Raw genomic sequence first — 25,462 nt, forward strand, 5'->3', positions numbered from 1 at the left:
TCAAGAGTTAAAGATGATGCAAAAGCAAGCACTGGACTTGTACTTTCCTTAGAAGAGATCAAGTCTAGTTTTCTCACAGAAGGCTGCACCAAAAAGGGCAGCGATGTGCCTGTAAGACATCAGTTTTCTGCAGGTAATGATCAATAGGGAAAGGAGAAAAGTAGCTCTTTAGGCATTTCTTCCCCAAGCGGCTCACTGAGCCTCCTTAGGCCTCCAAAGCCACAGCCAGCCTTATTGTCCTTATTTTCAAAATGGGCCTGCTAGAGCACCAGGCTGCTACCCTCTTGGCTCATGCCAGGCAATGACCCTACTGGCCCCGCAGCTGGCCTCTCGCCTACCCTGAAGACAATGTTCGGTCAGCAGCTGCAGATGCCCAACATATTTGAGGGCCTCCTCTGCCTTTCCTCTCTGTCATGTTTCTCTCCCCCTCAAATTTATTAATGCACATGTAATAAAGGGTCTAACACGGACTTATTTATACCTCTACGTTATACCTATACTGACAGTATATGTCATACCTATACTAACATACAGTATATGTGCATCTCTACTGGCTTCATTTGGGTTTCCCTAGAAGCACAACCTGAAACAAGGATTCGAGTTTAAGAGGTGAAGGGAATCTCAGTAGTCAGGTGGGGAAGTGAGCCAATAAAGGGTACATTTTCAAGCTAGGTACCACTGTGGGCACCTGGTACCTAATCCCAGTGGGGAACTCTGGAAGTCAGTGTAAAGCACACAGCAGAGAGTGGGTCCAACTGAGGGATGAGGGAGCTGGGGTATTTACATACCAACACTTACATGGTGTTAGTTAAGAACTGCTGCCAGATGATGTTCATTGTCTGGCAATTCTAGCCTATCACATGGATGGCAAAGCAGCCTCCAGAGGTCACGTAAAGACCTGTGGAAAAAAATGCAATAATATTGCTCAGACCGGGATCATGGGTCTGGAATTTGGGGTGGAGTGGGCTTCCTGCTATAGAAATCAGGCCACTGCACTTACTTTACACTTCTGGGGGAGGAGGGATCTCTTCCAGTCCCGGAGAAAAGAAAATCTTTAAAGCTTCTTACAGGCGGGCATGAAACCAGGAAGTCCACCCAGTCCCATCTGCGCATAAATCAGGAGCTCTTCCCTTTTCCCACCTTCCTTGTCCCGAGTGGCACTGGCCACTGATCACCCTCTTCAGAGCTGCACCAGACATTCACAGGGAATTGAGGTTCCCTATGCAGAAAGGTTTTCAGACAGAGGACCCAGCCCATTTTCTGTTTCCAAATCCTCCTCTCTCTCTCTTTTGTGGTTGCTGCTATAAAATAATGATTCAACAATCAAAGAGCCTCTCATGAGGAGATGGGAGAAGGAAGGGAACGAAGGGGGAAGAGGTGCCCTGGGCTGAAAACCTGTATTTTTTTCTAAGTGACAAAGGGCAAGGGTCCTTTTTTGAAATTAGGAGAGAGACAGCTGTCTCCTCAATGGAAACTTTGCACATTAAAACCAGCCTTGGGAAAAGGCAACACCACCAGGGAGGAAGTGCTATAGGGTTTCGAAGCCAGACAGCTGTGATTTCTGGCTCTAATATTTTCCAGCCGTATCTCTAAGCCTCGGTTTCTTCTTCCATCTGTAGAGTGGGCTTAATAATTTTGATCATCTCACAGAGTTGATGTGAAAATTAAAATAACCCGAACAGAATAGGCCATATATACAGGAATTAATGCAAGATTCCTGACATGATGCTTATAAGTTCATGATGCTTAGGAAGATGAAATTCATTGTAGAGATGCCGAACGGGGGTCTAGAGCCTGCCTTTTCGGGGTCTCTCCGGTCCTTCTCCATCCTCTTTATCTCCTGGGCTGCTCCCTCTTCCCCCGCGCCCCGCCCTCCCTGGCTCGCCCGGGCCTAGGGCGCCGCCTGCAGTTGCGCGCGGCCGCCTCTAGATGGAACTTTCTCACCAACGCAAGGCCGGACCGGAGCAGCTACCCGGGCGCTGGGCGGCGAGGGGCTCCTTTCATTCCGGCGGGTGCGGGGTCTGGGGACCTGGGCGGTAACTAGTGGGGAGGAGCGCTGGACTGTGCACGACGAACCCAGCAGGTTTCCACAGGCGGCATGTGAAGGGAATCCCGAGGTTTCCCTGCAGAACCCGAGCACAGCTTTCCCGGAGTTTCCTGCCCCGCGTCTGCGGCTACTTGAATCATCTCAATAAAATGACCGTCCCGGTAGCCACCCACGCCCCGTCCTGCGCAGTGTCCTCAGCGGACCGCGTTGTGTGGTACCGCGAGCCCTGGGGACTCTGTAGCACGCGTTCCCCAGACCCTCGGGGGCGGGGAGTGGGGAGACAATCGTCCGAGTCGCGGGCCCGGACAAATGGCGGAACCGCCGCGCGGCGCCAGGCAAACTTTGCAGGGGAACCGTGCCCCTTGCGGGCTCTACTTTAAGCATCCCCGAAAAGAAAGCATGTGGCGGGACACTTGTCATCTACCATGTGTTATTCTCGGTGACGCTTTCTGGAGCTGTGTTCACGGGGGACCCGGGCTCGCGGGTGCTGCCTGTTGTGCTCGGGCGGGCGTCGCGCCTCCCCGCGCCGGTCCCGGGCTCGCCAGGCAGCCGGAGCCGCTGGGCTCTTCCACAGCCATATTCCTCCTTCTGCCGCTCCCGCTTCTTCCCACCCTCCAACTCTGTCGTTGGGTCCTCCCTTTTTTCTTGGGGGCGGGGAAGGTGGGGGTGATTTTTAAAAATCAGAACTATTGACATTTCTGGTCTCCTCGTCGCTTCGTGCTGAAGCGCGGAGGGGGATCCGCGGGCCGAGGGTCCCCCTCCCTGCCCTCGCCAGGGTCGCTGGGTGACACCGAAATCCAGAAGCTCCCGCCCCTCGGGGGTTCCTCCTCTTGCTTCCCGAGGTGACTGGTTGGCGCGAAGCGATTGGCGATCCCGGGCGCGATCCCGGCCGCGGCTCCCCGCGCCGCGCGGGGTGAATGGCCGCGGGCGGAGGATCGGGAGGCGCCGGGCGCAGACCAATCGCGGCCGCCGGTGGGAGTATTTGTTATTCACATGGAAGAGACTTGGCGCCGGCTCGGCCAGCTCAGCCCCCTCAGCTCGGAGATCAGCTACAAGTGCGGCCGCTGTGCTCGCCTCACGCGGCGGCGGAGGCGGCGGCGGCGCTGACATGGAGCTGCGGGCCCCCGGCGGGCTTCCTCACCGCGCCCTCTGCGGGGAGCAGGGTAAGACTCGCCGCCCGGCAGCAGAAAGCTGCTCCAAGCAAAGCAAGTGCGGAACCACGGGACAAAAAGCCCCCGGCCCCCAAACTTCCCCGAAACGCCCTGCTTGTTGGAAAAGGAGAATCCCCCCGTTTTATTCCCCTTTCCGTTTTCTTCCCTAAAACCGTTCAGCGGACAGCCAGGTGCACCATTCCTTCCCAGATCACTCTAGTGATTTGCTTTTCCTGAGCACAAGTAGATGGCCCTGCACGCCTGTAGTCTGTGAGAGAACTGGCGGGCGGAGGTGACGGGAATGGGGGGAGAGGGAGAGTGGGCACCAGGGGGCGAGGGGCTGGCCGGGCATTGGAGCTTGATTGGGTGTCTGTTGATTTTACGTTGCAAAGAACAAGGCAGCCACCCCTCTTGTCTGCCCGTGATTACATTACAGTAAAGAGGTTCAGAAAAGAGGGAGACTTCATCCGGAACTCCCAAGGCTTGGAGGTGTGATCCCCCAAAAGTTTAGTCGGCGAATGGGAGACTGAAGGGTGACGGGAAAGGGGCAGGCGCGCTCGGCGCTCTGACGGGGCGTGCGGCGGCAGGATTTTAAAGCGCTCTGCCTCGGATCGCCTGCCCCGGGTGACCTCCCGGACCTGCCCTGGTGGAATCTGGACTTGCCCCGCCGAGATGACGAGGTACCTTCGTTTCGCGAACCTAACGGGAGGGATTTCCGAAGTTAGCGGCTTCCAGGATGAGTCGGGGTAATACCCCCGCCGTCTGAGCGTGGGCTGGATGGATGTCTAACCCGGATCTAGGGAGGATGGGGGTCGCGGGGGAAGCCGGGGGCTTCGGAGTCCTAGACACCCGCATCCCCGCACGGCGCACGCTCTGTCTAGAGTTTGCGTTCTCCGAGTTAGCACCGCGAGCTTGGGATTTCCGTGCCTCTCTTTTGTGGCTTTCGGGAAACGCCGGAGTTCCGTGTCCTGTTGGGGGTTGGGGGATGGAGAAAAGGTCTCGGGGATCTTGTTTAAAAAGCAAAAGCTAACGCGCCCCAATAGCTCCTCGGCAGCTCTCGCACCCGGCGCGGCCCCAGTTTCGGGCGGCCCAGTGCGGGGCGGGGCGTGGGCACTTGGGCGGCCAGGTGCTGCGGGGGCGCAGGCTGCACTCCCAGCGCGCGGCGGCACTGGGGCGGCGCCGGAATGCCCCGGGGCGCGGGAAAGGCAAGAGTAGCCTGGCACTCCCCCCACGGCCCTAGTCTCTATCCACCCCAGAGCCCGGCTTCAACAGCCCAAGGAACTGAGAAGAAAAAGGAATGTGCGCGGGGAAACAGGGGATCCGGGCGGGCTGAGTGGCTGCTGTTATGGTAGAGATAGAAACAGAGGTAGAGAGATAGACAGCTCAGCCACGCCAAGCGCGAAGCCCATCTGCCCAGCTAGAAAGCTCGGAGATCCCTTGAGCTTCGTACAGTTGGTGAAAATATAACAGAATCACCAAAAAAGAAAAAAAAAATTTCCTTTCGTCTGATACGCGCTCCCTTGGTGCACATGAAATGCGGAGGGACACGCAAGTCACCCAGTTGCGCAAAACGGCACCCCCGCGGTTCCCTGGGGAATTACTTCCCCCGTGGCCCAAATTGAGAAGCCTGGGGTCAGAGGGTCTCTGCGCACCCTGGATAGCGGGGGTGAAAACAGATCCCCTCGCCGGTTGCAGAAATCCTTAAGTCCCCTACGCAAGTCCCGCCCCCGGGAAGGAATGCCTAATTTGCCATTTGAGGGATCCTTTCCCACAAACCTGAAGGTGCGGGAGTCTCTGGAACACCCAAGAATACACTAGAGTCCAGGCTACTACCGCGATTGAATACAAATCCTGCCAACTGACAACTGGAAAACAGGGTTGGTGGTGGAGATACAAGAAAAATCATGAACGGGAGAAATACATTCCTATGATAGCTTGTATTTTGCTTGAAAGAAAAATAGAGAAAAAGAGCCACCAGCAGGTAGATCGTGGATAAACAGCTTATTGCACTTGCCTGTAATTTCCATTTTCCGTTATGAAATTGTTTGTCAATAATTGCAAATGGCTACAGAAACCACTTTAGTTTACCTTGGTCACTTGTTTGTGAATAATACCGTGAAAGATCTCTGTAGGAGGCACAGTCAGCTGTGTGCAATTCATTCTCTGGTTCTTGAAAATGTGTGCCTTGATAATTTTGAAAAGAAAAGCTTTCTCCATCAGGGAAAACGAACCAAGATTTTTTAAAATGCTATTTTCCCATTTTAGAGTCAACTACAGGTTGTACCATGTCTAAGATAGAGAATTCTTGCTTCTGAATAAGGGATGCGGGGAGAAATAGATGACGGGAGGCTTTGTAGGAGACAATTGACCCGGAATAAAGAAGAAGATACTGAGAACACAGCTCTCTACACTGTCATTTAGGCTCAATTTGTTCTGTTTGGATTGTGCTAGCTAGTTCTGCCCTCTTATGCACCCTTCGAAAGTTATGGCTGCTTGAATAATTCTAAAAACATCTACATCCGAAAGGAATAGAGAAAAGGAGGAGCTGAGCACCAATAAGTGCAGGGGAAAGTTAGAGGTCTGGAGAGATGTGCTCTTTTCAAAGTTGGCTGAGCAGGTTGAAGCTGCTGCGGGGCTTGTTTAATTGGTATTTATGCAGCAAATAACCCGTCTGACATTCACATTGGCAATTGCGTGCCAATCTTTGTGTATGAATGTTCCATTGTCTTCAGGGCACGATGCACAGCACACTACACACATGTTTTTTTCCTTCCGAGTTTCCTTCCTACCACCTTCCTCAGGTAGTTAGAATGCCCATCATAAAGATGACCTTGCTTTAGTTGCGGGGAGTGGAGTTGCTCTGTCACAGTGTCTTAAAAGAAGAGGCTGCTTGAATTTCTCTCTTCGTGGAGCCACAGCCAAGACCTGTCCACATCTGCATGCTTGTCAAGTTGGCTGGCTTGCGGAGGTTCAGGAAACTTGCTGTTTTCTTGATAGACTCTGCCTGGGCATCCCCAGACTGACAAAGGTGGTTCATTCAGTAGGGACGGCCACTTCATGTTGTTCGCAGGAGAGGCTATGAGCTGAGAGTTGGCTGGCTTATTGTTTTCATTTCAAGAGAGGGTTTTCTTTCTGCTGGGAATTGGAATTTAGATTTGGGCTTTCTCTCTTTCTTCTTTTTTTCTTTAATTTTCATTTCTTCTTGGTACTTTGACAAATTGTGACAAACCCACTCACTGGGAGGGACTCTGAGCATAATATCGCCTCATCCCAGGACACCCTTTCTGAGTGGTGGGCATTGCTGTTGGAGTGATTTGAGAGGTACTATTGAGAGGCTCCTGACTCCTAGCTCCCTGCTCTGGCTTGTTACATTGCCAGCCTTAACCGTTATTAATGGTGATATTTCTTTGGTAAAGAAATTATGGCTCTCCTAGGAATCATTTTGAGAATGCAGATGTTCCATTTGGGGATGACAGTAATGCATCTTCAGTCTTTGATACCTGCTAATGAATCCACTCACTCCCTGGGGAGGGCCAAGGTAAGGAAAGAACAAAGGCACTGAGGGAAGGAAGAGACCTAGTTCTGGGGAGGGCAGGGCAGGGCAGGGCAGGGCAGGGCAGGAGGTGAGCAGAAGTGGGAAGATCTAGGAGAGGCCTCAGAGGAGTATAGATTGTTGGACACATGTGTTGCCAATTTCATACTTTTCCAGGCAGGGTTATGCCTAAAGCTAGAAAGCTGCTGGCTATTTATTGGCTGACTTTTCCAGTGGTCATGACCCAGCAGTAGAAGCATTATATTCTGCCTACAACTTAGGAAGGTTTCCAGTTCTCCTGTTTTCACAACAGGAGATTATCTTGTCACCGCTTTCTTCAGAATAGCGATTTAGATGCTCAGTGACCATGACCTTTAGTTCTCCAGGTCAGTTATGGTACTTCCACTGACTTCTTGCATCCTTTCCAGTTTTCCTTCAAGCTCTGTGCTCTCCATATAGGCTTGTCAGGGTTGACTTTTTTGGAGCTGTGACCCTTGTTAAGGTCTGACTAGCCCCAAGTATGATGAGAAAGTGGTTTTCTTAGATCTTCTAAGTACAATACACCAATAACATATTTTAGTTCTAGGATGGATTGTTAAACTAATAGTATCCCTGTGCATTCTTATAGTACTTGGCAGTTTATAAAGTACTTCGACACACATTATATTGTTTGATTTCACAAACTGGGAGATGGGGGAGAATCATTCCCCATTTTAGAAACAAAGAAACTGAGATCTCGTTAAGTGACTTGCTCAGTGCTATACAGTGAGTACTGGGGGAAGTAAGACTAGATTCAGTGTCTCCTAGGACTCTAGAACATCCCACTCACAGTCCTCATTATCAAATCAGAGTTAGTTTGAGATCCAGCATGGCCTCCGGCCAGGGGACATGGAATAAGGGAAGGAACAAAATGGCAGTCCTGCATTTGAATCCTGGCCTGAGACTTTAGACACAGTCATATAATCTTTCTGTTTTCAGGTTCCTTAGATCTTGAATGGAGGCTGTGATACCAACCTCATAGTTGTATTTTAAGAGGGAAATGAAATAATGTGTCTGCAGCTCCAGGCACACTGCAGGCATTCAGTAAGTGTTGATGTCACCCACTTTCTCTCTTCTTATCTGATACATATTATAAAAAGTAGCTTCTCATTACTTTAAATATGGTCTTTTTGTGTAATAGCTGTGTTATTGGAAAAATAAGGGCACAAATTGAATTCTCTTAAATCAGATTTTTTTTAAACGCCTGGGATTTAGCTATTTAAAGGAAACCTGTGGTGAATTCTTTTGTAATGCAAATAATTACTTTCTAATTTATCTGTTTAGTAAGTCGAGCTTCTCCTGTATCAGATTTTTTTAAATATGAGGCTGGCTTGTGTAGAAGAGCTTTCACAATCCTCTCACTGATGAAAAAGTCACTCAACTTGCAAACAAAATCAGTTATTGTGTTCAGTTGGCAAAGCCTTGCTCTGATGTTTGAGCATACTCTCATATTCCCTTATTATGAAATAATAGAAATCTCGGAATAGGAAGCTGGAAGACACCTTAGAGATCATGTGGTCCATCTCACTCATTTCACAGATGAGGAAATGGAAGCACATAGAGGTGAGGGGACATGTCACCTCTATGTGCTTGGGAGTGTCACCAGCCAGTGACTGTCAGACAAAGATCCGATTCCAGGCCTCTGTTGCCAGGGGAAAGCTCTGTCTGCCCCATCCTCACTCTGCCCCACCAAGAATCCACAGACATGCATACATATTGCAGCATGGGAGATGACACAGAAATATGATGCATTTTCTAAAACAACCCAAAGAGCTGCAAGTGTGAGCAGTCATAGGAATTGATGAGAATATTCAGCTTAACCTTTCTGTTAAAGAGCTGAATGGAGGCCGGGCGTGGTGGCTCAAGCCTGTAATCCCAGCACTTTGGGAGGCCGAGACGGGAGGATCACTAGGTCAGGAGATCGAGACCATCCTAGCTAACACGGTGAAACCCCGTCTCTACTAAAAAATACAAAAAACTAGCCGGGCGAGGTGGTGGGCGCCTGTAGTCCCAGGTACTCGGGAGGCTGAGGCAGGAGAATGGCGTGAACCCGGGAGGCGGAGCTTGCAGTGAGCTGAGATCCGGCCACTGCACTCCAGTCTGGGCGACAGAGCGAGACTCTGCCTCAAAAAAAAAAAAAAAAAAAGAGCTGAATGGAATGATGGAATGCAGCCTACGAATGCTGCTTTGGCCTTTTTATGAGAAAAAAAATTACAATTCTTGGATAATGGTATTCCTCAGCGAGGATTTTACACTATCATATTCTAATCGTACCTGCTAAATGGCCAAGGAAGACGTGATGGCAGACCCAGAGAGGCCCTGCATGCATTGGTGGGTGTGTTCTCATTGACATCAACGTGACCAGGAGACCTCATTTGGAGCAGAAGTGTTTGGACAAACTGCATTGGATCTTCTCAGCCCTTTGAGAGATTCAGAAATCACCTCCCTGGAAATGCCCCCAGATTGTCCCTTCCTAATTAGTACATTATTGTTCTTCCAGAGCTAAGCATCAAAGATGTGCACCTTTCTGAAAGATTGCAGTGGAGGGGCAGGGCCGTTCCCTTCTCTCGTGCTGCCACAGCGAGTCCCTGTAGCACTGGGGGCTTTCTCCAATGACAGACCCACCTTTTGGGACAGATGACTTTGGTGGCACTGCCACTCATCAGCTCACCAGCTCAGGGGCTGGGGCCATATTCAATCCCTCTGAGCCTTCTTTTCTCATTTGTACAAGAGCCTGGGGTATGAAAATTTGTGGAGATACTGTGTTAGGTACTTGACACTGGTACAGAGAAGGTGTGTAGAAAATAAAGCAGAATTCTGGGCTCTGGCCAGTGAGGAGCTGTCCTTCTGGCCTTTTAGGAAACAGAGCACATTTTGGGGGCCACAGGCTTAGGGTCCAGCCAGGGTGCCTGCTCCCAGGAGCCTTAGGCCAGGGGACTGCCCATGGAGGGCCCAATGATGTATGATGTGCCCTGTAAGTAAGGGTGGGCAGGCGGGGGAGTGCACAGGAAGGGCTATGAGGGTTCATAGTTAAGCCTCCCCAAAGGGTTGCACGGCCCCTCCCTGTGGGCCCAGACAGTGCTGAGAGGATTTCTTCCCCTCTGAGATTGGTTTTGGGAGTCTAGACCTCACACCTCCTTGAAACAGTCCAGCACGGGCCAGGCTTCTGCCACATATCAGAGGCAGGTCAGTTTGAGAGAGGAGCTGTTTATACTTTAAATCAAACACAAAACATAAGATAGAGGTATTAGAATCTATAGCTCTGAAAGATTGTGATTTCTTTAAAACTCATAGACCAAACTAGGATGAGTTTGGACTAAAGCTCACAAGAATTGTACAAGAGCAAGATAAGTAATTTAAGATTGTACAATGAAATCTAACTGATGTAGTTTCTCACAAACTTTCAAACACATTTTTCCTTAGGTTTCTTAAAAGGGGAAACTAAACCTTCTGGCAGTGGAGTCTGATTTTTATGACAGTGTATCAGATTTTAAAATAACTGCAAGATTTAAATATTTTATAAGTAGCTCTGATTTTATTTTTTAAAGTGACAAACGAAATTCAGTAAAAGCTCACCAACTGGGCAAATACAGAAAGAGGTGCTCTGCTCTAGTAGAAAATGAATTACAGACTAAGTTAGCAACAATAACTCCTGTTTACTGAGCCAGATACTATGCTTTCCATGTGCGCTGTGTGGCAGATTCTATCGCCCCTTTAAAGACAAGAAAAACAAGCTTCAGAGAGGTTACATGCAATTAATTCTATGACCCAGAGATGGAAACTCCAGCAAAAATTCAAGTGAGCTGTTCAATAAATGAAACTGAAATGAAACCAAAACTGAACCTCTCGTTTACCATTTCAGTGCATTCAACCACTAAACAAAACTGATTCCTGCCTCACTGCTATTCATCCCCCAACCTTTTTTTTAAAAATTAAAGCTCCAAAGCTCCAAATAAAGCTATGAGATACCAAAGAGAGTAAACAATATTGCAATCACCAATAATTTTAAAAGCGACTCAATTTTATTACTTTCTGGACTGTACAGCAACTGGAACTAGGTTAATGCCACATGGATAGGTAAGGATGCATTGTGATGAACAGATGGGCTGTTTGTATGTTCGTCTATAATTGAAAGCCATTTATTCTCAAAAGTGTTTTAAGTACTTGGGGGACAGCTTGGTGTAAAGAGGAAAGGCGGGCCTTTGGAGAAAATCAAGACCCATCCACTCCCCCTAGACATTTCTTTTTCACCTTATTTATTCATTTAGTCTGTACTGTCAGAACAAGGGTCAGCCCAGCCACGTGGAATTGGTCTCAAATTCTCAACTAGTGATCGGAGTTAATGAGGTTTTACTATCATGTGACTGGTTTTCTTTGTGAAACTGTAAAACACAATCTTATTTCTCTCAATGGGTGGCCAGTGTAATTTATGGCCTATCACTTAAATGGTTTCATCTAGAAAGTCAGGTTGACTTTCTGAGTGTTTCCTTTTGTGGAATGCCCGAGGTCAGGCTGTTATTGAATTACAGATTTTCTGAGGGAAAAGCAGCTGCTAGGAGAATCGAGTGTGAGGGACTAACAGTTAAGTGGTGAGAAAAATCAGAAAGGATGAAGTATTTTGGGGGCAGCACGTAGGAAATCTAAGGCTTAATATGTGCCGGGAGGCAGTGAATACTTATCTTAGGCTGCACAGAACTATCTCAGCCGAGTGGGCCATTGGCTGGCTAGGCTACCAGGTGTTTGCTCAGAAATATGGGGCAGTGGGCTGCTATGAGCCCTCTTTTCTAATCTGAAAGTGCAAAAAGTGCAGCTTTCTTCGAAGACGTTTGGGCATATGTTCACATATCCCCCAGGGAAGCACCATCTTTCCTTTTGAGACAAGAAAGATAAAAAGAAAATTTTATGAACTGGAACTTGAACAAGTGAATGGAAAATACAAGCAGATGTTGGTTGGCTAGGGTACAGGAGAACTGTCCAAATTTCAGGTTTCAAACCCATACATAAATAGGTTAGAAATGAGCATTAGATTAACCATCCTGCCAAAGTAAATTGGTGCTGTTTATTCTCTTAATTAGCTGTGCATTACAACTCTCAGATTCCCTGTGTTAAGTCAGTTCTCATTTTCAATCACATCTCTTCGAAAGTCATTTGAAAAAAGTCTTATGGAATTAAGAGTGAAGGCCGTAGGAAAAAACTTTGTAGATTTGCCTATAGACACTTTCATTCCAAGTTATTTCTAGTCTCGATGAAATAACTGTTTTCCCCACCGAGTCAGACAGAATTAAGCAGCTCTTCATTTGATCACCAACTCTGATTTGCTCCTAGTGATTCTGGGATCAAGGCATGTTTCCCTCAGAACTGTTAATATACACATTGCTCCCACCCCGACAAATTAACTGGAAACCCTGACAATGGTAATAGGAATATCTTCACATGTCACCTTCCCTGTGTGTTTCATTTTCAAGTCTTTGTTTTCTTACCAGAGAAGAATAAGACAATTTATACGAAATAGCTGACTTTCTATGTTAATTTTTTTCACAAGCTACAAAACTTACACATTTTTTAGCTCTTTGGGTGGATTTCTTTCTCTCACTTTTTGTAATTGAATAATCACTTTTTTCCTACTGGGTAATTTGAGGCAATAAAAATAAAAGGCATTAACAGATGACTGGCTTGTTGAATACATCGCAGAAAATAATATTTTATTATGATTTTGTTGACAAAATTAGAATGCTAAATTCAGATAGCTGCAAAAACAAAAAAACAAAACAAACAAACAACCCCCCCCCCCCCACACAAAAAAAAACAGATTTGAAAAGAAATGGTGCCATCAGTTGCAGGATTTTTACCTTCATGGAAATAAGGTTTATTGAAATAAAATGATAAATAAAAATGCTTTCTGGCTTGGGAGAATCAACCTAGTTCCTAATACTGTTCTGTTTCCCTTGCTCCAAAAGTGTCATCAATCTCCCTATTTAGATGCAGTGCAGCCAGGTGTTCAGAATCACGGGGGACAAAAAGAATTAGTTTCTTACTGAATAGGGATTTTTTTTAAGAGGCTGGCATAAACAGGGCTGCAGAATGTGAAACATGTAGACCCACTGAACTGAACCCCCTTTTTTCCCCTCTTCCCAGGAGTAATTCTGCTACAAGGCTGATTTCAAGGACATGAATTGTTGACCTCATCCCAACATCAGAACCTCAGATGTTCTAATTTTTGCACCATTCCAGGCAAGTTGATCGTATAAGGAAATAAAATTGAACCTTAGGGGTCTGATGGAAACTCACTGTGACATTCAAATCAAGAAAACTTGCTGATGCCCACAGAGCCTTTTCCCCATGGGCCCTGATGGTAGCCTCCAGAAGGTACAGCCTCAGGTGGTCCCCCTTCTTCTGTGGCAAGAATAAACTTTGGGTCTTGGATTGCAATACCACCTGTGGAGAAAATGGTATGCGAGGGAAAGCGATCAGCCTCTTGCCCTTGTTTCTTCCTCTTGACCGCCAAGTTCTACTGGATCCTCACAATGATGCAAAGAACTCACAGCCAAGAGTATGCCCATTCCATACGGGTGGATGGGGACATTATTTTGGGGGGTCTCTTCCCTGTCCATGCAAAGGGAGAGAGAGGGGTGCCTTGTGGGGAACTGAAGAAGGAAAAGGGGATTCACAGACTGGAGGCCATGCTTTATGCAATTGACCAGATTAACAAGGACCCTGATCTCCTTTCCAACATCACTCTGGGTGTCCGCATCCTCGACACGTGCTCTAGGGACACCTATGCTTTGGAGCAGTCTCTAACATTCGTGCAGGCATTAATAGAGAAAGACGCTTCGGATGTGAAGTGTGCTAATGGAGATCCACCCATTTTCACCAAGCCTGACAAGATTTCTGGTGTCATAGGTGCTGCAGCAAGCTCCGTGTCCATCATGGTTGCTAACATTTTAAGACTTTTTAAGGTAGGTAAAGGCATTGTCTTTCTGACCATTGTGAAAGGACAATGAAATGCTATGTCTCCAACTGCAGGTTTAAGAAGAAATTGAAGATGGTGAAGGTGCTCATAGACCCTTTCTGTGTCACCAGGTTCCTCAAATGGGGCATTTTGTATGGGGCATTCTACATGTATTGGTTTAGTTCCATTATTTACAATTAACTGGATTAATTTTGACTCTGTTTTTTTTTTTTTTTTTTTTTTTTTTTTTTTCCTGAACAAAGAGAAAGGTGAAAAGTTCTGTGGTATATTGGGTCTTTGTCATCTTGGGATAACCTCCTTATTAGGCTCATTTTAAATCAAAGCATTTTAAAAGAGAATAATGAACTCTTAGCACATTTATCATGGAAAACATTTCTGTGGTATTTGAGCTATTTAATTTACTGGGTGAAACTTCTTTAAGGTGGGATGCTCTGTTATGACAAAAGTTTGTTCATGAAGAAACAGTATTTATTACTAATGTGTAGATGGGAGTGACACTGGGAGATGAGATGGCCATAAAATTGTCAGGCTTATTATAACTACAATAGAACAGAACCTCATTAATTCAGACTGCTCTGATACAGACTTGGAATAATTATATATAATTCTTATTGCATTGAAAGTTCAAATTTAGCAGGATAAATTCGACTTTTTGATTTAGGTTTGGTGATCTATTACCCATATGTTGCATTTATATATTGAATAAAATTGGAAATATGGAATAATATATGTAAAAATACTTTGAAAAGTATAAAGTGCCGTAAAAATAAAGTTATTGTTAACTCACCATTTTCATTAACTTTCTCATTTTATTTATTAATAACCAATATGTAGTCTTTTGTAATAGACATAATTTGTTTAATTGAAAATACTTTCACTCTGGTTTCTTACTCAGTGGGACATGAATTTTTCAACTTAATCTGAATTAATGAGCCTTTGTTTTATATTGTGAAAAATGGTTCCTGGCTGGGTGCAGTGACTCATGCCTGTAATCCCAGCACTTTGGGAGGCCAAGATGGGCAGATCATGAGGTCAGGAGATTGAGACCATCCTGGCTAACATGGCGAAACCCTGTCTCTACTAAAAAAATACAAAAAATTAGCCGGGCGTGGTGGCACATGCCTGTAGTCCCAGCTACTTGGGAGGCTGAGGGCGGAGAATCGCTTGAACCTGGGAGGTAGAGGTTGCAGTGAGCTGAGATCGTGCCACTCCACTCCAGCCTGGGTGACAAAGCAAGATGCCGTCTCAAAAAAAAAAAAAAAAAAAAAAAAAAAATTCCTATGCACATTAAATTTAGAAATATTAAAAGAATATGGAGAAATTGAGCAGATGACAGGTATTGTGACAAATGTGAGCAAAGTGATGGGAAATGTCACACAAACGATGAAAGGAATTGAATCAAAGGATTTCTGGCTTGGCAGATATCTTGGAGGCACATCTAGTCTGGCCCACTCATGGCACTGGAATCCTCTTTGTAACATCCCCTTGAGTGGCTGTGCAGCCTCTGTATGGATTTCCCTAGTTCAGAAGAGAAAATGCTGTGAGTCAACTTAATGGCTATTTTCAGATAGATGAAATTTTCTCAAATAAGGAGGATGCTAAGCAGAAGCTCTCTGTGTCTAAGGAGTACTGAAGAGGCACAAACAGGCTTCAGGGTGTGCTGGAGACTTTTGAGCAGGACATTAAGAAGCACCTCTTGACAGTGAGAAGGACACAATTAAGACATATAGCCAGAGTTGCTCTAGTTCTCCATTTCTGGAAACCTTCAAGGGAAACTAGGCAGTTGTTTACCATTTCTCTTAGAGGGACTCCTTGCTTAGAGGCAAGATGTGGAACCAGAATTCTCCAGGTTTCCTCCCACATCTTGGGATCTAGGATTCCTCCCAGCTACTCCAGTTCTGTGCCATGTGGCATTTTCTGCTCTGGGGTGGTGTCCAGCTCAGACATTTCTATAACTCTTCTCTCTGATTTGAACTCCCTCCTCACCTGCTCCAAGGCATCTCTTTTCTATGTTTAACTTAGCAGCTATGGTTCAAAAACATCACTTTTAGAGGAGAGGAAAAGATTCCTAAGAATCTACTCCTTTTGGTTTCCCTCCCCTTATAAACCAGTTCGGGTTCCTGCCAATACCACTGTAACTCCTGTGAATCCTGGCTGTTTCCTGTAGCCTAGTGCCCAGACAAAAGTGGGCAAGCATTTGAGGAGTGTGGTGGAGGAGATAAAGTGTTCATATGAAGTTTTCCAAGCTTGTTTGCATTGTTTTTTTTTTGGCCATAGAATCAGCTTATCTGCAAAATGGGAGTAATAAGATTGTTAGATTGTTGGGTATATTTAATGAGAAAATGCAGGAAGGCTTCCATCAGGACCTGGTCATGTCCTTTGGTATTTTGGGCTATTGAAGGAAACTCCAGGCCACTTGAAGGCAAGAGGGGGTTTTGTTTTTATGCAGCGGGCATCTGGCTTCTCTCTTCTCTATTCTTTCCTCACTGACTGGTCAGTTCTCTTAATTTCTTTTCTTTTCTTTTCTTTTCTTTTTTTTTTTTTTTTTTTGAGAAGGAGTCTCGCTCTGTCACCCAGGCTGGAGTGCAGTGGCCAGATCTCAGCTCACTGCAAACTCCGCCTCCTGGGTTTACGCCATTCTCCTGCCTCAGCCTCCCGAGTAGCTGGGACTACAGGCGCCCGCCACCTCGCGCGGCTAGTTTTTTGTATTTTTTTAGTAGAGACGGGGTTTCACCGTGTTAGCCAGGATGGTCTCGATCTCCTGACCTCGTGATCCGCCCGCCTCGGCCTCCCAAAGTGCTGGGATTACAGGCTTGAGCCACCGCGCCCGGCCGTTCTCTTAATTTCTTGTGTAATCCTGGAGGGACCCCATCTGACTGGGTGAGAGGGTTACTACTGACCCTCTGGACAGAGTCCAATGCCCCAGGCCATCTCTTGAGACACGGACCAACACATGAAAGGGCAGCTCTTGACGCCCTTAACTGAAGTGCAGGGAGTGGGTCACTTATCACCAGGAGGGGGCGCTGTTATGGTAATCGTCATGACTAACATGATCAGTTCACTGGCCCAGAGTGAGCGTTTAACCTACAGAAGCAAATCTAGTTATTAACCAAGTTATTGGACTTGAAACTTGTCTGTAATTCAAAAGTCCATCAGTGAGAGGATGTAGGTGCCTAGCCCATCTTACAGGTGATTCTGAAACCATAAGAATGTGAATTAGATAATAGCAACTTATGCTACTTTACTTTGATTTTTATGTGACTTTCAGCTAGCACTCCATTTGTAATATTAATTATAAAACAATTGGCACAGAAAATTGTCCACTCTATGTATGGATGACTTCTGTTTATACATATATGCTAGTACAGACATGAAATATTACAATAGTTATCAGAGGAATGATTAGCAGTTAATGCATTGGAGATTGGCATATAGCTCCTTTTTGAAAAATAATACTTTTCTTAAATACTAATTTTCCAAAGGCTATGACTTGAGTAAAATTAAGTTTTATGACAGTTTTCTCAAGCTTAGGCCTTTTCAGGGTAGCAAAAGACCCACAGAATCTAAAAATATGCCCATAAATAATCTAAAAATTAATGTATTGCTAGTTATTCCCAGATAATGGAGTTGAAGAAGGTAGAGCATCTCCACTGAAGACATGCAATGAACCTTGATCATAAGGAATACAAACGGGGTCTTAATTCATAAACTTACTCACTGTCCTGCTCAACAATAAACATAAATTGGGGTTTTAAGAATATGGTTGTGATGTGTTTAAAAATTTTATGGAAAATATTTGGGCCATATTTGGAAGTGATCCCTAAATGTCTGTTTTCTTTTTTTGGACAACTTTGGGAAGGCCATGTATTTTATCTGCAGCATCTTCCTGGACTAAAATGTGAAGGAGACAATGTCTCCCACGCAGCCCCACTTACCACTTTCTTCAGTCTTGCTCCTCCTGTGTCAACCTTTCCAGTCCTTCTATTCCCAAGTGTTCTCCTAATCAAAACCTGATGCAAGAGATCTATGTGTTGTCAGCTATCTGCATGTTAGTGTGCCTATGTTTAAGTAAGAGGAGGATTTTATTTCCTTCAGGATCACTAATTGTGGAATGAAATGGGATTTGTCTTTGTAAAGGAGATGCCGGCATCAGCTGGGGAGGTTCATTTAGCCCCAGCAGAGACTGCACTTAGTGGATAGCCACCGCCTCTGCTGGAATACAGATGGCTCTGCTTATCTGATCTAGAGGGAAGTGGTATCATCCTATCTTTGTTTCTCTTCTTATCCAAGCTTAGAAGCAAAGGAACAAAATGAGCCTCTTTAACTTCAGAAGAGGGTTGAATAAGGGCCTGGAGCTGGACACAACCTGGGAACAGAAGATGCCATGTGGCATAGGTCCATAGGATACTGAATGCTTTACTAGATTAGTGATATTCAACCCTCAGTGTATGGTGGGGTTCATACTGCTGTTGCCTCACCCACAAGGGGTATGGGCTGCATTATTAAAACTACCTGGGAGGGTTTTTGAATGACAGGATCCAGTGAATGATGTGTGCCTCCCAAGCCCCTCTCTGGGAACTATTTTTTATTGAGATGAGTGTCCCATTTCCCTCAGGTGTGTTGGGAGTGGAAGCAAATTTGAGAGTTACAGAACAAGAATTTAATGATCTGAACTTTTTAGATGCACTAGTGTACCCTAACACACACACACACATACACACGTGCACACACACGTCGTATATCAGCTAACATGAGGCAGAGCAGACCTAGGTGATTGCTTCACTCATATAGCATGTTAATGGCTTTAGATAACAGAAGTATCAATTAGGATAATGTGACATGTAACTGCAGAATAGCAGACCCAGGACAGCTCCATCCTATACAGAGGTCTAAATGACACCTCAGGGGCTTTTGTATTGCAGATAACCCAATGAAAAGAGGGGCCCAGGTCCCCATAAGAGATTGTGTAGTTTGGAAAGAATTTAAAAAGCAGAGGGTCTTTGGAAATGTTTGAGAAGCCCATAAATTTGTGTTTTATAAAGAGCTCAAATTTTTTCCCCATTCTAGAACATTTCCACTCCTCTCCTTTAAATTAAAGCAAATCGATTCCTCCAAACACTAATCATATGTCTTACTTTGAGCAAAGACTGAATATTCTAAGTTAAAAATAGCACATTGATGCTGGAGGTAACTCACATTAATGTCCACAAAGATACATTGGGTCATAAGAGGACACTGTCAAATATAATTCCTCTCTCTTTTGTTTTTCTAGTTAATTTTACCTGGGTTGTTAATTTTCTACCCTTAAAGGATAGGGGTTAGATAGTCTGCAGTGTATCCTTCCCAAAGCAATCAAATGAGACTTTTAAATAGAAATCCATTTGTGGGTGGGCTAGATAATTTCACCCTATAGGGAAGTGTGCTGGTTGTAAATGGCTAAAATTGATCTTCATGTGAAGTCAATGAAATACTGAGAAGCATCTTGTTTCCCTGGCAGTCTTCGCCTACCCTGCTATGTTTATGAAGATACATTTTCTTCCAAGACACTCTACCAATTGTAGCAACCACTTCCATAAAGCCAAGCAGTTTTTGAGTTCTTTAGTGCATACAGTGTGTTTTATTAGCTTCAAAACTTTGAAAAGGTAAATCTGCCATATCCGGGCTCATCTAGAGATGAACTCATAAATGAGTGCAGTCAGTAAACTCAGTAGGAGGTAAATTTCATGTTCAATCTCATTTGATGGCAAATAGATAATGAAAATTGGGAGGTGAACTTCTTCAGTCAACTCTTTGGTACTGTAGCAAGGTTTCATTTAACTTTGAAAAGAGCTCACTCTCCTTAGATGAGAGATGACTGGTAAGTAGCACTTACGCTCCCACCTACAGAGATCTTTCAAAACGGAGACTTGTTAATGTCTTTCCCCTTCTTAAAACTCTTTAATGGCTAGGGTTTTCCCCAGGATGAAGGTCCACCTCCACTTTGGGGATCTTTTTCTCACTTTCCTTGACTAGATTGTCTCTTTGTTACAAGTAACAAAGAAGCAGCCTGTGCTTCTTCTTCTTAGTGTCTCTCTCACTGTGTTGTGGTTGTTTACCTACTTGTCTGCATCCCTCACTAGACTGTAAGCACCATGTGGGCAGGAGCCATGTCTATCTAGTTTGTTGCCATATTCCTAGTGCCTAGCATGGGCCTGTCAGAGAAATAATGAATGAATGAATACATCGAATCTCTCTACTCTCTCCTTTATCCCAATCTCAATGTTAGAAATATGTGTTGAATAGATGGGAAAGAAGTATAATTTTGTTTATTTTTCTTGTATACTCCTTTAGAAAAGAAGGAGGGTGATATGTTTAGGCTTTGTGTCCCCACCCAAATCTCATTTTGAAATGTGATCCCTATAATCCCCACAGGTCAAAGGAGAGACCAGGTGGAGGTAATTGAATCATGGGGGTGGTTTTCTCCATGATGGTGGTTCTCGTGATAGTGAGTGAGTTCTCATGAGATCTGATGGTTTTATAAGGGGCTCTTCCCACTTTGCTTGGCACTTCTGTTTCCTGCCACCTTGTGGAGAAGGTGTCTTGCTTCTCCTTTGCCTTCTGCCGTGATTATGAGTTTCCTGAGGCCTCCTCAGCCATGCTGAACTGTAAGTCAATTAAACCTCTTTCCTTTATAAATTACCCAGTATCTGGCAGTTCTTTATAGCAGTGTGAAAGCAGACTAATATAGAGGGAGAAGCGGAGAAAGAAGGAAACATGATTATATTTTGAGAATTCCTATTTTCATGTGCTTTCTCTTTTTCCTACAAATTTCCATTTAAACGTATTGTTAACATTAAGAAATTGCATTGTATATTTCAAAATTGTTAAAAGAGTAGATCTTAAATGTTTTCACCATACACTAAAAAAGTGTGAGGGGATGGATTTGTTAATTAGCCAATGTAATCACCCCATATTTTAAACATAAACCATCATATTGTGCTCCATAAATACATATAAATTGTCAATCAAAAAGAAAATAAGTAAAACACATGAACACATTCTCATTTTGAAAGGTTTAAGCAATAAATAGTATAAAAGGAAAGTCCACTTCCAAATGCATAAATCCGTTAATAACACAGGAACACATGATTTTGTTAATAGGTATGTGACTTATGACTTTCTTTTTCACTTAATATATTTGGGAAAAATTTCCATGTTGGTTAATATAGACGTACTGCAGTAATTCTCAACCCCGGCTGTATGTTAGCATTGCCAGCATAGCTTTTAAAAATTTTGGATACCCAAACCCTAGCCAGGACCAGTTAAATTGGTTGGGGTAGAGCCCTGCATTGGTATGTTTTAAAAGATCACCAGGTGATTCTGATGTTTGGTCAAGAATGAGAACTGCAAGACTTTATTTTTTTAATAGTTGTTTGGTTTTTAATCATATGGATGGACCATACTTTATTTTACAAATCTCTGATAAACAAGTTACTTTCCTTTGCTCTCCAAATTTGTTATTTGAAAAACAGTTGAAACAATGCTAGAGCCTCATCTGAATACTATTAGCTCTAGAATGAATTTTGGTGGTATAGGACCCTTTCTTGGATCAACAAAGGGGCCAGATGAGTGAATTGCCAAAAGCATCTTGCTGTAAGACAGGGTCACAGGACACAGACATTCCAAGCCATGTCTCTTCGAAACATGCAGTAACTTAGAATCAGCATTGTGGTCATATGCTCAGACAGTTCAGAGAGCACCATGACTCCTGGGCGGAGCACATTTTAAACTTGGTGAATTTAAATTAAATTTCTTTTCTTTCTCCTAGCCTCAAATGGCCTGAAATCCTGCAGTGAATACTGAAGACATCTTAAGAGCATACTTAGTGATAAATGCCTATGTTTGCGGTGTTTTAAATAATGAGGTTGTTTGAAAAGTAGTGAGAAGTCTTTCCGTAAGAATGGTTTGTGACTGGATGTTATATATTTTGGTTTACAAAATTGTCTGAAAACCTTTCTAGAATAAGTCAGGGTCTATGTAAATAAATCTGCATAAGGAAAGTACGGTGCTCTTTCTACCCATGCACCCTAGAGACTGCGGGTTTTTTATATTTTATAGACTTCACTTCATAGCGGTTTTAGGTTCACAGCACAATTGAAGATTGCAGTGGTTTTAACACAGGTGTCTCCCTGGGCTCTTCTGAAAGCTGTTTGCCACCAAAGGTAATGCCTTCCTAGGAAGACTTGAAATCTGAAGTCTGTCTTGTGCCCAGTCCAATGGTTATCACACTGTAGCATGCGAGAAATCACCCAGAATGCTTGTTGAAACACGCATTCCTGAGCCCACTTGCAGAGTTTCTGATTCAGTGGGTCGGGGGAGGCCCAGGGTGGGGGCTGAGAATTGCCATTGCTAATGGTTCCCAGGTGATGCTGATGCTGCTCTTTTGCATATCACACTTTGAGAAGCACTGCTCCATACAAATTGCTTGCTGGCTGACTTAGCAAGTCAAAGTGTGCAAAACAAAAGTGAGATCTAACAATGTTCTGTCTGACAGCAGCTTTTGACACACACCTGGTTGGATTTCTGTTCATGTGGGTCATAATCACAGCAGGTGTTGTGTGGCTTTATCTTTAATTGTGTGCATTTTTGGAAGTTGTGTTCCTTATTAAGTAATGCATAGCTCAGAATAATGATCAGTGCAGTGGTCACTTAAACACTATTTCTTAAAGTAGGGTCAGGCAGATTACCATTTTACGCATTTTTACTACTTGAGACAGTAGAGCAGACTGATTTAAGAAACTTAGATTGTAAGATACGTATTAATTGGGAATTGAGAACAGTAAAAGGTGAAGGAGGCTATGATATGTCTCAGCTACCAGCAATTTGTCTTCAGAAGAAACCATGACAGCTACTTCCTGATTTCCATTATGCAATGCGATTGCAAATAACATTCCACAGCAGTCTTAATCAATAGAGGGTCACAAGAGGCCTTTGTTTCCTCAAAGTGGGGAAAGGGCTTATTTACCCATTTAATTGATATAACACACTTTCTGGCAAAAGAGACATCTCTTTTAGCTGTAATTGGGGACTTTTTCTATCCCCAAACACTGTCCTCACAACCTGCATCTATACATCTAATCTTTATGTATCTTGAATACATAAGGAACACCACGCTGGCAAGGTGTAGGGGTCTACGCATAGCATTGTGCACAGCCACTTTTATCTGTTTCTAGAATGAGGCCAGTCTCTGCTGTATTACTTCATTAGGCTCAGCAAGCTAATAAACATGTGTTCTCAATGTTGGCCATTAGTCTCCCTCTAAGACTCTTCAAGGCTCCCTCTGGGATTAGGGAGACTGGTTTCCTTGGTGTATAATTCAGTCCCAGTTTCAGGGACATCATGGATCTCTCTCTGTATCCCCTGCAGTGCCACTGAGCTCCCTTGGGACTTGTGGATGGTGACTTATTCTTGCTGTAGTGTCTTACTCTTGCTTCCTTTCACATGGATTGAGAGTGACCTCTAGCTTCGCCTAGTGCTTGTACTATTTCTTTATGTGGTGGCAATTCTATTTATCAGTTTTTGGAGTGATTTATCATCTCATCTCAGAGTGTTTGAACTCATATTACTTCTAGAACAAATACCATGCCATACTCATGTAAATTTCTTAGATATTTGTGGCTTATAGATATTATGTTTGTTATCAAGAGATGTCTGTTCAAGTTATAGATTATTTTAATGTATTTAGTGGTGCTGATGCTCTTGAGTAAAATAGATTAGTATGAATTATATGAAATAGGTTGGGCTCTGTAGTCACACTGCCCAAGTTCAAATTTTGACATAATGCTTGTTAACTGTGTTACCTTAAGAAAGACGGTTAATCTCTCCAAATCTTAAACTTCCTTATCTGTTAAAAAAACAGCAACCCAGGCCAGGCACGATGGCTCACACCTGTAATCCCAGCACTTTGGGAGGCCAAGACGGATGGATCACCAGGTCAGGAGTTCAAGACAAGCCTGACAAACATGATGAAACCCCGTCTCTAATGAAAATACAAAAATTAGCCGGGCGTGGTGGCATGCGCTTGTAATCCCAGCTACTCAGGAGGCTGAGGCAGGAGAATCACTTGAACTTGGGAGACAGGGGTTGCAGTGAGCTGAGATCGCCCCTCTGCACTCCAGCCTGAGTGACAGAGCGAGATTGTCTCAAAAACAAAACAAACAAAAAACCCCAGTTAATAATAGTACTTTTTTCATAAGGTTTTTAATGAAGACAAGTAAGATACATTTCAGAGTCCTAAGCAAAATCCCTGGTCCGTAGGAGGCACCACGATGTTTGTTATGATGATGATAATGAGGAGGAAGATATTTATGTCTGCTATTAAGAGGATATTCATTTTGAGTGGTACCTCTCCTCCAGTTTCTCAGCCATTCATACTGACTTGCCCTATTTTGTGAACAAAGGCAGATTAGCATTAAAGGTGTAATTGGTCAAGAAACAGAACTGATGGGCCAGGTGTGGTTGCACACACTTGTAATCTCAGCACTGTGGGAAGCTGAGGTGGATGGATTACTTGAGCCTAGGAGTTCAAGACCAACTTGGGCATCTGAGACCAGCCTGAGCAACATGACAAGATCCTGTATTTATAAAAAATACAAAAATTCCCTTGTAGTTCCAGCTACTCTGGAGGCTGAGGTGGGAGGATTACTTGGGCCTGGGTGGTTGAGGCTACAGTGAGCCATGATGATACCACTGCACTCCAGCCTGGGAAACAGAGTGAGACCCTGTCTGTCTCTCTCACTCACTCGCACACACACACACACGAAAAAAGAAACAGAACTGATGGCAGGTCTAGATTGGCTCCGGCATAGGGCAAGGCTATCTAGTTTTCTCGAAGGCTGAACTTGAGACTGGGACTTCATCAGCTTATGTTCCAGCCAAATGAGCTAAGAAGGTGGTGTACTGCTATCCTTCCAAATCCATGTGTTGGATGGTAAGAGTCCGTTTTATTAAAAAAGTAGAAAACCCAGAGAAACATTGGTTTTCTATTTTTTTAAATAAAGTTGCACTACGTTTTTATGTTTCAGTGCCAAAGAAAAATACCCTTAGGATTCAATTGTTAAACAAACAAACAAACAAAAAAAAAAAAACAAAACAAAACAAGAAAAAATCACCAATTCTGGCTCACATAGGCTACGGGTTTGATGATGGAGTTGTGGTTGAGCATGAGCAGCTGAATAACCCCAGGCGTGGGTGGCAGCCCTCAATGCTGTCCTTTGGGTTGGAATTCCCTTTCTTTTCCATGTGTGGTAAGGACAGAAACACAGGCCTGCTTCGGACGAAGAATGTTAACTTTTGTTGAGGGAAGATTTTTTTTTCTGCCAGAGATGGCTGACATGACACTAATTCCTATCATCTCTGATACAAATGTCAGAAATGAAAGCACTAAAGGCTTCAGAAGTACTTGTTCTAGAAGTCACATTCATTTTAGGACAATCAGAAAAACAGTGGAACTAAATGTATTGTATTCTGATTCACCCTGTGACCTATCTTGTGCCACCTGTTTAAAATGTGACTAATTCAGTCAAACATATCAATTATGTCTTATTAAATTCTCATTTTAATCAAATATGGATAATTTACTCAAATGTAAAAGGACTTCACAGGGAAAGAAATCAATGCAGAGTTAATGTGGTCAAGTCCTATCCTAGCATTGTGAGACAGTGTTGAACAGTGCCTGGTGTAGC

General features: G+C 44.2%; 1 protein-coding gene across 11 annotated transcripts in view; it reads left to right on the forward strand.

Annotated features, from left to right (window-relative positions):
- Window positions 1-3,068: 3,068 nt before the first annotated feature.
- Window positions 3,069-25,462, forward strand: part of GRM8 (glutamate metabotropic receptor 8) — an 858,863-nt gene continuing 836,469 nt past the window's right edge. For 2 of the 11 annotated variants that reach the window (XM_030933348.1, XM_030933344.1), the window contains exons 1-2: window positions 3,069-3,210; window positions 12,905-13,725. In XM_030933348.1, the coding sequence (XP_030789208.1) occupies window positions 13,216-13,725 (510 nt within the window). In that variant the 5' untranslated portion in view covers window positions 3,069-3,210; window positions 12,905-13,215. Of the gene's footprint in view, window positions 3,211-3,632; window positions 3,879-7,708; window positions 7,814-12,904; window positions 13,726-25,462 lie in introns of those variants that run through there. The other 9 variants (XM_030933346.1, XM_030933352.1, XM_030933349.1 and 6 more) reach the window with 7 other exon arrangements.

Source organism: Rhinopithecus roxellana, chromosome 6 (genome assembly GCF_007565055.1).
Source record: "Rhinopithecus roxellana isolate Shanxi Qingling chromosome 6, ASM756505v1, whole genome shotgun sequence".
Lineage (NCBI taxonomy): Eukaryota > Metazoa > Chordata > Mammalia > Primates > Cercopithecidae > Rhinopithecus > Rhinopithecus roxellana.